The sequence below is a fragment of the Vombatus ursinus genome, unplaced genomic scaffold (genome assembly GCF_900497805.2).
Source record: "Vombatus ursinus unplaced genomic scaffold, bare-nosed wombat genome assembly UNPS02014822.1, whole genome shotgun sequence".
NCBI lineage: Eukaryota > Metazoa > Chordata > Mammalia > Diprotodontia > Vombatidae > Vombatus > Vombatus ursinus.
The window spans coordinates 1,593,612-1,606,890 of NW_020954600.1; the positions used below are offsets into that span (position 1 = coordinate 1,593,612).

The 13,279-nt window shown below is 59.7% G+C and overlaps 3 protein-coding genes across 14 annotated transcripts in view; 1 reads left to right on the plus strand and 2 right to left on the minus strand.

The window, feature by feature from the left end:
- Positions 1 to 346: 346 nt before the first annotated feature.
- On the plus strand, positions 347 to 2,199 carry CHRM4 (cholinergic receptor muscarinic 4). Its single transcript, XM_027837871.1, has one exon. It carries the CDS (start codon positions 347 to 349, stop codon positions 1,793 to 1,795), a length of 1,449 nt encoding a protein of 482 aa, XP_027693672.1. The 3' UTR covers positions 1,796 to 2,199.
- A 1,871-nt stretch (positions 2,200 to 4,070) lies between these two features.
- MDK (midkine) lies at positions 4,071 to 6,033 on the minus strand. Its single transcript, XM_027837845.1, has 5 exons — positions 5,962 to 6,033; positions 5,357 to 5,436; positions 5,083 to 5,244; positions 4,770 to 4,931; positions 4,071 to 4,464 (listed from the first exon to the last, which is right to left on the minus strand). The coding sequence occupies exons 2-5, from the start codon at positions 5,433 to 5,435 to the stop codon at positions 4,439 to 4,441; spliced, it is 429 nt and encodes a 142-aa protein (XP_027693646.1). The 5' UTR covers position 5,436; positions 5,962 to 6,033; the 3' UTR covers positions 4,071 to 4,438.
- Positions 6,034 to 7,487: 1,454 nt separating this feature from the next.
- Positions 7,488 to 13,279, minus strand: part of DGKZ (diacylglycerol kinase zeta) — a 66,876-nt gene continuing 61,084 nt past the window's right edge. For 8 of the 12 annotated variants that reach the window (XM_027837727.1, XM_027837722.1, XM_027837721.1 and 5 more), the window contains 10 exons: positions 12,972 to 13,072; positions 12,577 to 12,882; positions 12,408 to 12,448; positions 10,439 to 10,584; positions 10,281 to 10,312; positions 9,786 to 9,829; positions 9,379 to 9,499; positions 9,023 to 9,056; positions 8,755 to 8,854; positions 7,488 to 8,498 (listed from right to left, as the gene is read on the minus strand). In XM_027837727.1, coding sequence (XP_027693528.1) covers positions 8,382 to 8,498; positions 8,755 to 8,854; positions 9,023 to 9,056; positions 9,379 to 9,499; positions 9,786 to 9,829; positions 10,281 to 10,312; positions 10,439 to 10,584; positions 12,408 to 12,448; positions 12,577 to 12,882; positions 12,972 to 13,072 — 1,042 coding nt within the window. In that variant the 3' untranslated portion in view covers positions 7,488 to 8,381. The remainder of the gene's footprint in view (positions 8,499 to 8,754; positions 8,855 to 9,022; positions 9,057 to 9,378; positions 9,500 to 9,785; positions 9,830 to 10,280; positions 10,313 to 10,438; positions 10,585 to 12,407; positions 12,449 to 12,576; positions 12,883 to 12,971; positions 13,073 to 13,279) is intronic. The other 4 variants (XM_027837720.1, XM_027837726.1, XM_027837719.1 and 1 more) reach the window with 1 other exon arrangement.

Below are 13,279 nucleotides of genomic sequence, written 5' to 3' on the forward strand. Positions count from 1 at the left end.
ATTATTGATTATTATTGTTATTATTAACAATAATAAGACAAGGTACCCCCCTAGATTGGTAGTGAGAGTTTTCTCACCTAGGAATTCTCTAGATACCAACAAAATACCCTGCTGTTATTGTATTGCTGAAAACACATGAAAACGTCAGTGCGGAACTCAGGAAGGGCTGAAGGGCCGGACGAGGCTCAGGTCGGCGGGCGTTGCTGGGAGGAAGTTTGGGGAGGTTTTGGAGCTTGCTGTCTCCCCCCTCCATTCCACTCTTCCATGTCCAACCACCTTTCTCTGTCTCCTTAGAGTCCAGCTGTGACCCCCATCTCCGGTGCCCCGCCCTAGTCGCTCAGCTAAGATGGCAAACTTCACTCCAGTCAACAGCAGCTATGGCAACCAGTCTGACCAGTCCGTGCAGGCGATGCCCGCGGCTCCCAACCGATATGAGACGGTGGAGATGGTGTTCATTGCCACCGTGACTGGCTCCCTGAGCCTGGTGACCGTTGTAGGCAACATCCTTGTCATGCTCTCCATCAAGGTCAACCGGCAGCTGCAGACGGTCAACAACTACTTCCTGTTCAGCCTGGCCTGTGCCGACCTCATCATTGGGGCCTTCTCCATGAATCTCTACACTGTGTATATCATCAAGGGCTACTGGCCTCTTGGGGCTGTGGTCTGTGACTTGTGGCTGGCGCTGGACTACGTGGTCAGTAACGCCTCGGTGATGAACCTACTCATCATCAGCTTTGACCGCTACTTCTGCGTGACCAAGCCCCTCACCTACCCAGCCCGGCGCACTACCAAGATGGCGGGCCTCATGATTGCTGCCGCCTGGGTGCTCTCCTTTGTACTCTGGGCTCCGGCCATCCTCTTCTGGCAGTTTGTGGTAGGGGAACGGACGGTGCCGGACAACCAGTGCTTCATCCAGTTCCTGTCCAACCCGGCGGTCACCTTTGGCACAGCCATTGCAGCTTTCTACCTGCCTGTGGTCATCATGACCGTGCTTTACATCCACATCTCCCTGGCTAGTCGAAGCCGGGTCCACAAGCACCGTCCCGAGGGGCCCAAGGAGAAGAAGGCCAAGAGCCTCTCGTTCCTCAGGAGCCCCCTTATGAAGCAGAGTGGCAAGAACCCAAGCCGGAAGCCGGGAGAGCCTGGGAAGGAGGAGATCCGCAATGGAAGGCTAGAGGAAGCACCTCCACCAGTCCTGCTCCCGCCACGGCTGCCCGAGGAGAAAGACACGTCCAATGACTCCAGCTCGGCCAGCGTCACCCAGAACACCCGGGAGAGGCCCCTGACCGAGGGGTCGACGGCTGAGACTGGCTGCAGCCCGTCCACTCCACTGCCCCCACGCCCACGAGCGCTCAATCCAGCCTCCAAGTGGTCCAAGATACAGATTGTAACGAAGCAGACGGGCAATGAGTGCGTGACAGCCATCGAGATAGTCCCCGCCACGCCGGCAAGCTTGCGCCCGGCCGCCAACGTGGCCCGCAAGTTTGCCAGCATTGCCCGAAATCAGGTGAGGAAGAAGCGGCAGATGGCAGCCCGGGAAAGGAAGGTGACGCGGACCATCTTCGCCATCTTGCTGGCCTTCATTGTTACCTGGACGCCCTACAATGTCATGGTGCTAGTCAACACCTTCTGCCAGAGCTGTGTCCCTGACACCGTGTGGTCCATTGGCTACTGGCTCTGTTACGTCAACAGCACCATTAATCCTGCTTGCTATGCCCTCTGCAATGCCACCTTCAAGAAGACCTTCAAGCACTTACTTCTGTGCCAGTACAGAAACATTGGTACTGCCAGGTAAGTGGGCACAGCTCCGTGGATGGGGACTTCCTACCGCTCTGGGTTCTGAGTGGTTCCAGGGTGACTCCCTTTGACCCACTGCCTGTCCCACTCAAGAGGAGAGAAAAGACTCGGACAGGTGGCACCCTTTTCCCTACGGCCTACAGGACGGCTCAGGAAAGGTACTGGAGTGTCCCCAGTGTGTGTCCGGAGTCACCAGAGTGGAAGGTCTGGGAGGCTTGGTCCTCACATTTTCCCTGTTACCTGACCTCCAGGGGCAGGGAGTGGGGGATGGGCCCCTCAGCTCCAGGGGCAACTGGGCTGAGCTGCTGGTGGGACCAAAGTGGACTTTGGCTCCAGAGAGGTTGTGTGGATTCTTCTCAGGACTTCAAGAAAGGCCAGGACCCAACAGACCTCTGGCCAGAAGGAGCTGGATACCCTCGTATTGAGATTGGAGGGGTGGGGGTTTGGGGAGGACCTGGAAGAAAGGAGGGTCTGCCTCTAGGGACTCAATGTCTGACACTTCACTGAAAACCTGAGGTGGTTGGACGTGTATACCTGGTGACTAGAAAAAGGGGTGGGGTAGGGTGCGGTGCTGGCCAAGGTGCCAGGAATGCGGCTGCCGGAGGGGAAGGTCTGGCTTGAACCCCAGCCATCAGGACTACAAGGGACATAAGAAGGTGTAGGGTTGGCATGTGGAGGCGTGGTTTCTCGGACGTAGGGGTAGGGAGGGGGAAATCAGGCCCCTGGGCTCTGAGGGTCCAACTGTATTGGGAGCAGCCCCCTAACCCCGGCGTGTAAATGGTACTGCTTAACCCACCTGCATGCAGGGTTCAGCCCGACCTCCAGTCTATTCCAGTAGGCAGTAAATCTCCCCACTTTCCCCTTTGCAGCCTGGCCAGTGGGTCTCCCTTACTCCCCACCAAAGCTGCTTGACCTTTGTGGGTTATGTTGTGGATTCAGAACACTGAAAGTCCTCCTGGCTGTCAAATTCTGTAGGTCTGCAGAGGGTAGAGGACTGAGCCCAAGAGCTCGCCTCGCCCCCTCATCTTCTCCCCGGCTGCAGTGGCTCATTCCACCACATGGGGTTGGTGCAGCTGGACAGCTTCATGGTCTAAGTTGAGCCAAAGGAAGGCTTCACCATTTCTTGCCTTTCGTGTTCAGGATGGTGACTTGAGACTATTGTGCATCTGTTTGAAATGAGAGCAGGGCAGCCTTGGTGCCCTCAGCATCCCTGGAAAGAAGGAAGTGTGGCCTCCTGGGTCTTCACCCACAGCCTCCCTCAGGGCCTGCCCGTCTTACTCCTGAAATACACTCACGTTTGAGTGGCACGTGAGAGGGATGGGAGGCTAGGGTGTGTGTGTGTGTGTGTGTGTGTGTGTGTGTGTGTGTGAGAGAGAGAGACAGAGACAGAGACAGAGACAGAGGCAGACAGAGACAAGATAGAGGGTGGGAGGAGGGGAAAAGGAGAGTCCAGGAAATGTTGGGAGAGAGGAGGAAGAGGAAAGAGGAAATAGGAGAATCAAGGGAGAGAGGAGAAAGGACAGAGAAGAAAGAGAAGGCAGGGAAAAGAAGGAGAGGACAAGATGAGGAAAGAGCGGGGAGGAAGAGAGGCGGAGGGAAGAGGACATTCAGAATTAGGGGCAGCAGACACACCTACAGGGTGGGAGCGAGAAAATCTGTACAACCTGGCCACATTGCCTTGGGCAGGAGCCTCAGTTTCTTTCTCTGTATAATGGGCTCCTTCCAGGGGCATGCCTGTTTTTCAGTGAGGTTGGCTCAGTTTCCTTCATGCCAGTTCCACCAAAGGAGGGTCTAGAGCAGGAAGGTGGGATCCTTTTGAGGAGTTTGGATACCCAGAGCAGAGCAGACAAGGAGACCTTGAATTTGGAGATGCTGCTGAGAGGTCTGGCCTCACTCCTGTCTAGCTCCCCAAGCCCCACTCCACTGCCCAGTGGGGTGTCTGCTTAGCCATCACTGGGGAGGAAAGGCATCAAGAATTTGAGGGGTCAGGATGGGACATAGGAGGAGAAAGGTTTTGTACCTGGTTTTCATTTTTTAAGAGATGTTGCTTTTCCCATTAGCATCCTGAATTCTGAGCTCAGATTGGAAATGGCGGGGTAGGGGATCAAACTCCGTCCTCCCTGCCTGGTCAGCGCTCCTGTCCCAGCTTTCTGGATCTCTACCCTCGCCCCTTCCTCTCCCTCCTAAACCCCAGAGAATCCTCTCCCCAAATTGCAGCTAAACTATTAGAGAAGGGAGCTTTTATATATTAAAAACAAAAGGCTTTTATTGGAAAAAAAAAGACTTTATTTTTATTTTTTAATAAAGGTGATGGCTTGAATAAGGGGGTAGGCTGAATTGGAGCTCACATCATTGGGGTGAGAGGGAGCCAGGGCAGGGAGTGGAGGGCCTAGTCCCTCCCTCCCCCCTGAACCCCTCCACCCCTTCATGCCAGGGCTCCGGGGCAGGGCTGGGAAGAATGGAGGGAAAGTGGGGAGGAGGGCTTCGTGATTGATAAAGCTAATGATAAGAACAAGGCACCTGGTGTGGAATAAGTTCTGGGGGGCTGGAAAGGGGAGGGGGGAGGCAGAGGGAGGAAAGGGACAGGGCATCTGGGAGTCCCCCAGAGGCAAAGCCCCCTTGTCAGGTGGTGCTTCTGGGTCTAATCCTTCCCCTTCCCTTTCTTGGCTGTGAAAGAGAAGCCAGACTGGGGTGAGTGGTGAGAAGTAATGGTCGGGAGATCTGCCCCTCCTCCTCCAGCTCTGGCCCCACATTCCCACCCCCACTCATTCCCCACCTCTGCTACCCCTCCCTCCCCTCCCCAGCAGAATTGATCTCTACCACAGAGGCTTTCCTGTGGGCCCCAGGCTGCCTGGAGGAAAGGGCTAATTCAGGCAGGGCATCCTAGGTAATGGGATTCTGACTGGGGGGGTGCACCGCCTGGGTCTCCCCTTTAGACCCCAACAGGAAGGTGGAGCTGTCCAGATACTGACCTCTGATCTTGGCTTTGGCCTTGAGGGTGCAGGGCTTGGTCACTCGGATGGCCTCCTGGCACTGGGCATTGTAGAGGGCTTTCTTCAGGGTCCCCTGGCGGGTTTTGGTACCAGTGCTGCTGTCACACGCGCCCCAGCTCTCAAACTTGTATTTGCAGTCCGCTGGGGAAGACTGGAGTCAGAGGGATGGCCCGCGCTGGCTGGGCATCCTGCCTACTTGGTCCTCTCCCGTCAGCCCCGAGTATTCCCCACGGCCCCTCGCTCTGAGGCCCGGGCGTCTTCGGGGGGCGGGGGGGGGGGGTGCTATCCTTACCTCCAAACTCCTTTTTCCAGTTGCAGGGGACCTTACACTTGAGGCGCCGGGTCTCGCCCCCGCAGCTGCCCTCCCGGAAGCCAATGCCACAGTCTTTGCTGCTGGGCGTGCACGGACCCCAGCTCCACTCCTCACACTCCGAACTGCCTTTCTTTCCCTTGTCTGGAACAAGGGCCGGAGGCAGGGCGGCCATTAGCTCGCCAGGGAGAGCTCATCCCCCGGGGCCCCAGGGGAGAAGCCCGCCCCTCCCCCATTTCCCTTAGCTTCCCATCACCTTTCTTGTTCTTTGCAGCCTCCGAGGGCAGGGCCAGGAGGGCCATGAGGGTGAGCACAAGGAAGTTTCGGAGCTGCATCCTGGGGTTGGGGGCGGGGGAGAGGTTCGGGGGTCAGAGCATGGTGATACTTGGACCCTCCTCCCCACCATCACCGCACGCTCCGGCCTGGTACCGAAACGGTGTGCGTAGGGAAGAGCGTGCTCCCCCTTCCACTTGGGCGCTGGGCGGAGGGCCTGCTGACCCCTCCCCCACAATGGACTAAGAGCCCCAGGCTCTCCCCTCTTCTTCCCAGCTGGGGCCCCTCCCCTCTCAGGCCAGGCCCAGCGGGGTCCCTGGGTCTAGCCAGCCAAGGATGCGGGGGGGGGGGGGGGGGGCGCCCGGGGCCCCCCCCCGGGGGGGGGGGGGGGGCGGGGGGGGGGGGCGGGGGGGGCGGCTCCGGGGGAGGGCTCCTCAGAACCCCGGGCCACCCCACCCTGGGGTCTCTCGTCCTCGGGCGGGGCAGCTGCCCCCCTGCCTCGTGCCCCCGGTCAGCTCCCCTGTCCCCCGCGGGGTGCCCTGGGCCGCTCGCTGCCCGGGTCCCTCCCTGGATCCCTCGGTCGCTCACTCGGCCCCGGCCCCGACGCTGTCTCTGCTCCCCGATCGCTCGCTCGCTGTCTGCTCTGGGCTCCGCTCCCGCCGCGGCCGCAGCTGCCTCCCGTGCCCGGGCCCGTCCCACCGTCCCGCTCCGGCTCCTCCCGCCCCAGCCCCTTTTGTCTCCAGAACCGGTCTGAGCCGGTCACATGGGCCCCCGCCCCCTCCCCACTAAGGGGAGGGACTCCCGCCCTCCCCGACCCTCCCCGAGGGGCCAGCCCCCGCCTCCGCCCCTCCAGGGGCCGGCCGGGCCCGAGGACGCCCCCAAACTTCTCTCCTGAGCAGGAGAAGCTGGGGGATCCTGGGCCGAGAAGCCACTCTCTTTCCCGTACTCTCGGGGAAACTGAGGTTTCATCTTCAGATGAGGAAGACTAAGTGGAACCCCAAGCAAGTACGTGTGCATCCCTGTGGATGTCTGGAGTCCCGAGGGCCTGAGGCCTCAGTTTCCCCATTTGTGGCATAAGCTGGTGGCACTGGATGGCACCGCCATGACCCTTTCCAGCTCTACCTTTGTGCCTGTGAATGTCCGTGTGCACCGCCCCCCCCCCCCCCCCCCCCCCCCCCCCCCCCCCCCCCCCCCCCCCCCCCCCCCCCCCCCCCCCCCCCCGCCCCATGTCCGTGCTGTGTGGAGGTCCAGGCTGCTGCCCAGTTCGGAGGCAGCGTTTAGGGCCTTGGCTGTGTCCGGGCTGCTTGTCTGCTCGAGACTGTCCTATCCCACCTCCCTGGGGGAGTGCCCAGCGTCCACTCCCATTCCAAACCATCCCAGGAGGCCTCTCACCCTCAGTGACCTGGCAAAAACTCCAAGCCCGGGGCACTGAGGGTGGAAAGCTCACCCCTGGCCCGGGCCACAGCTGCACAGTGGAATCCTGCTCCTGCCCCCCAGAACAAGGCCAGAAGGCAGGCTGCGTGGGGGGGCCAGGCACTTCTGATGTCCCTCTCGCCTTCTTGGAGGGCTGCTTTGAGGTGCAGGCTGGTGCTAAGGACAAGTAGGCCCCAGTAGACCCAGAATTCTGATGACCAGCTGAAGCTGGAAGGGACCCTAGAGATCATTTAATCCAACCGCCTAATTTACAGACCAAAAGATGTTCAGGGAGGGGTGAGTGACTGGACCAAGGTCTCACAGTTATGGCAGAAGTAGAATTTGAATCCAGCTCTCTCAAGGGACCCTAACCCTCATCTTAACACTCCGAGTTGCAGAATGAGACCATCTGCCTCTTCTGAGGCTCAATGGAGGAAAGGATCCAGGTCCTGAGGAGTGGGATGGGGCCCAGCCCTGCCCTGCCCTGTCCAGATGAGGAAGGCCCAACACCACAGCCACAGCCACAGCACGTGGATCTTGCTTCCAAAGCCAGGGCTGTCTCCTCTCCAAGCACAAAGGCCAGACCCCACTGCTCCCCACCACACAGCCATCGCCTGGGACTTGGAAGTCCCATGCTCACCAGGAGCAGTCCTGGTCTGGGCCCTTCCTTTGGCCTCCACCAACCCCAGAACACAAATCAGTTAGGAAAAAACATCCATTTTACTGAGTTACACCCAGCTAGGCTGTAAACATGACACCATGACAAGCTTCCCTGGGCACCCCCCGCCCCCCCATGTGCTGGATGAATCTCCCTGCCTTGGGCAGGGACTGCCCTGTCTGCAATGAAATGGTTTGGCGTGCTAAAGGCAATGGGGGGGGGGGTGGGCGGCAGGCTCTACCAGGAAGGTGCTGAAGTGGGCAGGGTGGCTTGGGATCCAGAGGGCAGGAGAACCAGGCGATGCCTGCAGCACTGAACACCTCCCCCCTCATCTGCCTCGGGCTCCAGGAAGTAGCTTTCCCTTGCCCTCCCGGGGCTTCTCTGGACCCCTTCTCAACTCACAGCTTCTGGCTGACCCTCCCTCGACTCATCCCATTTCTTCAGGCCCAGACTCACTTCCCTCCGTCACCCTCTCCCCTGCCCTAGGATCTCCTTCTCACTAAGGCAGTTGAGGAAGGTGTCCAGCCTCCCGGGGACAGTGGCTGGGATATGGGCAGAGTCCTGACTACAACTGGCTGCGGTGGCCAGGGTCACTGGCTCTCCTGGCTGGGCAACGCCCCTCCCTCAACCTTCCTGGTCAGGGCTGGAGGCTGCGACCTCCAGGATAGAGATGGGGCTCAAAAGCCAGGCAAGAGAACATGCACAGGATGGGGGCAGGGTGGGCTGTAGCCCCAGGCTCTCTGAGTCCAGTCTCTGTGTGCCTCGCGTCCTCGTCGTGCAGGCCCCAGGCGGGGCCCCCCACGGTGCCGTCCACCTGGCCCAGTGGAATGTAGCAGTGTGAACAAGTGAGGCCAAGGACTCGGCCCCCTCCCCCCATCCTGGTCCTGGAGCAGGGGAGGTTCTGGGCCACGTCGTCTTGCTTCCTGGGGTCACTGGGCTACACAGCGGTCTCCTGGTCCTCCCTCTGGATCATCTGGTAGTGCTGACGGTTTTCTAGATAGGCGGCCAGCTCAGTGTCTTGGGCTTTCTCAGCCCGCTGCCTCGGTGTATCACCCTGGGGGCCAACAGACAGTGAAGGGAGTTAACTCCTAGAACCAGAGCTCAGGCCAGGCCCTTCCCTCAGCTCCTTCTCAACAGCTCAGGCTTCACCAGCCACACGTGGTCTCACTAAGTCTGTCAGACTCTCCCTGGGCAGCTCCGGCCGTGGGATGGTGGGCTGGAGGAAGCAGGGGCCTCCCTCTCCTGCCCATTCGGGAATGCCCTGCCCACAGCCCTATGCCCTGTCAGTCAGGCCTCCCCATCCTGGGCACCTGCAGGTCAGTCTTCATGAGTGAGGCTCCTGCCTCCACGATGTAGTGGCAGATGGTACGTTGGCGCAGGGCTGCTGCTTGATGGAGGGACGTCTCCCCGCTGCAAAGGGAGCAGCTGGGTGGGATCCAGGACGAGGCAAGGGCCTCCCACCCATCCACCAAGGGCTGTCTCCCCCTCCCCTCCCAACCTCCCCCCTGAGGAGGAGTGAGCTGCCTGGCAAAGGGCAGGGGCCCGGTAGGCCAGGGCTAAGGGTGCCCAAATACTCACTTCTCTTCTACAGCATCAATGATTTCTGTCGGGGCTAGAACATGAGGGGAGGGAGGAGAGGGAAGGTCAGAGACACACCTCTTGGGCAGAAAGTGGATGGAAAGCAAAGAGGGAACCCCACCCTGAGGGTTGTAGGAGTTAGAGCTTGAGGGAAATTTAGAGATCACCTCGTCAAACTCACTTTACAGAGAAGGAAACTGAGCCCCACAAAGGGGAATGACGTGCCTACCATCACAGAAGAAGCAAGGAGGGGAGCTGGGATCTGACCCTAGGCCTCCTAACTCAATCCAGTGGCTTTTCCCTGCCCCCAGTCCCTAGCAGTGAGGTCTGGGACTTCCATCCCCGGGCTCTCTCACCATGGTCCAGGAGATAGCGGACGATCTCCTTGCTCCCAGCTCTGACAGCATGGTGCAAAAGGGTTCGGCCCCGCTCGTCCCGGAGCATGAGATCTCCCCCTGCTCGGTGGAGCTCTTGGAACTGAGGGGACAGGAGGCAGGAGACTGGGGAGCCGGGCTTCCCGGCTCCTTCCTCCTAGGCCTTTCTCCCTCTAACTCCCTAAAGGGACCAGGGATCTGTCCCCTGGGCTACTCTCCTCCCTCCCCAGCCAGCTGTCCCAAAGAGTCTGTTCCCCTGTGGGTGCCCCGGGGTTGAGGCCCAGCCTGGAGCACCCCTGAGGGGGAGGGGACTCCTCCTGGTTCCATCCCATGTGGCCCCAGTTTGGAAGGGGAAGGAGAGCCCATTCCTGTGGGGGCAGGGCCGATACCTTACAGAAGTCATTTCTCTCAGCAGCTTCTATTAAGCCTTCACCTACAGAACAAAATCTGCAGGTTACAGGTGGGCCCGGGGCCTTGACCCTGTCCATCTCCTGCCGGAATCCTTTACTCATGCCCCCAGCTCCTGCCCACTCTCCCAAACTATTTGTGTTCAGCTGCTCTGCACATCTTTGTGTTTATTCACGTTCTCCTCAGGCTGCACAGTCTGTGTGTGGATTCGTACCGCCTGTTAAAATGGGAGCTCGCTGGGGGAAGGGTGGATTTTATGGGGTCGAGGGGGAGGATGGGCTGGTCCAAGAGAGGGTAGGGGGTCTGGTGTCCATTTGCAGCCACCTGGCCTTTGGGAGACTTAGAAGGGGCTTAGCTTCCTGTCCTCCCTGCGCCAGCTTCACCGGTGTGGGTCTCGGGCTCTCCAGCTAGAGGGGTCCCCCCGCCCGCCACTCTTCACCTCCACGTCCAGAGCTCACAAAGAGAAGGCTCCTCACCTTTCAGGAGTACAGCATCTCCTCGGTCTGGCCTGGGAACAGAGGAGCAGAAGACATGAGGAGGCTACTATCCGGGGCCAGGACCACCCCCCTACCCCCGAGGGCTGCCCTCTTCCCTGCATGCCCAGGGACCCTCTGGACAAGGCGGGGGTGCACACCTGGGCCTGGGGGATGTGGGTAGTGGAGAGGTGGGGCCGGGGCTCTGGGGGGCCTCGAGGGCAGGCCTGGCAGGGGTACCCAGCAGCTCTGGGTCGAGCACGTAGAGTTCATCCTGTGCAATCTCAGTCACGTAGTTGAGATGTTCCTGTAAGGAAGTCTCTATCAGGCCCTGGGCCCTCTCCCACTGAAGATGCCCTGGCAGAGGGGAAGTCATGGGAGCCACCCTCCTGGGTCCTGGGGAAGGCAGAGATAATGGAGCATTCTGCCTGCACCCCTCTTGTAGACAAACATGTAGATATATAAAACGATATATTTATTATTAAATAATACCTATACAAATTTTATGTTTGTGTATATATAATACATACATACACACACACCCCACTTAATAAATGTTTATTGACTGACTGAGCCCTCTCAATAATACTGGGTATTACTAGTGTCTCGGACTTATCCCCATAAATGGGCCGCTACGTGGTGCAGTGAACACAAGTGCTGAGCCTGGGGTCTGGAAGACTCATCTTTGTGAGTTCACATTGGGCCACAGGCCCTTACTAGCTGTGTGAACCTGGGCAAGCCACTTCACCCTGTTTGCCTCAGTTTCCTCATCTGTAAAATGAGCTGGAGAAGGAAGTGGCAAACCACTGCAGGATCTTTGCCAAGAAAACCCCAAACGGGGTCACGAAGGGTCGGACACGAGGGAAAGGACTGAACCACGACAATCATCCCCCCATGACAAACTGTGAACTCCCCGAAGGCAGGGATTGTGTCTCACTCAGACTTTGTCTTCCCTGCAGCCCATGCACAACGCTCTGTATTCAGTGGGTGCTTAATGAATATCTGGGGGGGTGGGGGGTTCCAATGTGCTTCCTAGTGATCGCTGTCTCCCCCAATAACCTCTCTAGATTCCGCCCCCGCTGGCCCCTCGGCCACCCTGACGCGGGCCTCATCAGCTACTCCTGCCTGACCTGGACACACAAAGATCCTCAGGCTACCACTGCTGGTGAGGTGGAGGACGGTGGCATCTGGACCCGGGGCCCCTGCTCTCCGTTCTGGGCCTCAGTTTCTTTCCAGATAAGGCTCGCCCTGTGACTGCCCTCAGCTGGCGAGGCCACCCAGCTGGCCCCAGGCTCTCCCTCCCTCCAGTCTCTCTCCTCCCCCGCCTTTACTCTCTGGGCAGACCTTCAGAGCCGCCATCATCCTCATCACCGGCCCCAGACTTATCAATCCCCCTCCATCTCCTAGACCAATTGGCCTACAAGTTGTGTCCTGACCCTGGCTTTCACTTTCCTGACTCCAATCCTTTGCCCAGGCTGTCCTGGGCCTAGGGGGCTGGAATTCGCTCCCTCCCTCCCCCAGCCCACTCCCGTCAAAACTCAGCTCGGAGGATGGGGGCTTCTGTGGGAAGATGGCTCCCCTCATGCTCTGCCTTCCCCAACCCGACTCCCAACCGTGTTTCCTTCTTTCTACCCACAGTCAAACTCGTCAAGGGCAGGAGGGGCAGGCTCATGTGTGTCTGTGCGCTCCTGGGGCCTGGCTGGGGGCCTCCAACATCAGAGGTGCTGACACCCCCACCCCGCTGCCATCTGGCCCCTCCCCACCAGTTCCAGAGCAGCCTCTTAACGAGTCCCGCTGATTTTCAAGCGTCTCCACGTTTCACTCCCCCACCCCATCCTCCGGCTAGTGTGTTCTCCCGGGGTTCATCAAAATGCTATGCAATGTTCAAGGCTCAGCTCCCTCACCACCCGGGGACTCCCTCAGGGACACACTGCCCTCCACAGCTTGCCACCCGTTCCACGGCTGTCTGCTTTGTAGCCCTGACTACAATGAAGGCCCCGTGGGCGGCGGGGGGGGGGGACAGGAAAAGACAGAGACAGAGACTACGTGGGCTGGGACCAGGGGCGTCTCAGATACCACACTCTCTTGGGCAGGGCTCGGGAGGCTGCCCGGGGACTCCTTTGTACTTGCCTGGGCTCGATCTATCCTGTAGAATCGATTGGCTGTAGTAGCTGTGGGAGAGAAAGGGACATGAGGAGCTGGGGTTTCCACCTTGCCCTTCCTACCCGAGCTCCCCTGCCCAGGAAGGGGCACCGCCAGGACAAAGCCCTTCCTAGGCCGCTAGTGGGCAGGAACTCACCATCCAGGAAACACCAATTAGGTGACAGTTTCTGACCAGATGAAGCCTTGGCTCCTGCTCCGTCGGGTTCCTGCTCGGGATGAAGGGAAGGTGAGGGGTGGGCATAAAGGAAAGGGTGGGACAGGGAGAGCGGTGGAGGCAAACCAGAGAAAAGCTGTGCTGTGCAAAGAGGCGCTGGCCCACTGCCCGGCCCCCATGCCCGCAACTCCGTCATCCTCCTCACCCCCTGCTGCAGCCTCTCAATGTGGGTACGGCAGAGCTCCAGGTCGCTGTCCCCTGGCACCACCACAGTGCCCAGCGGCACGGCTGTGGAGACAGAAGAGCATCTGTCAGCCTGGGGCTGGGGCTGGGGCTGGGGCCCCGCCACCCCTCACTCCTGGCCCAGGCTCACGCACAGGCCTCCCTGAGCTGCTCTTTGTCGTAGTGCAAGGTTTCGTAGTCGTGCATGCTGACCCGGCGTAGCTGGATCCGCAGCTGCTCAGGGACAGGCTGCTGGCTGCAGCCAGAGAGGCCAGAGGGAGAGCGATCAGGGATGGGCAAGTGGTCAGGGAGCCCCGGCCAGTGGCTGAGCGTGACCAGAGGGGCCAGAGGGAGAGTGATCAGGGGTGGGCAAGTGGTCAGGGAGCCCCGGCCAGTGGCTGAGTGCAGCCAGAGGGAGAGTGATCAGGGGTGGGCAAGTGGTCAGGGAGCCCTGGCCAGGGGC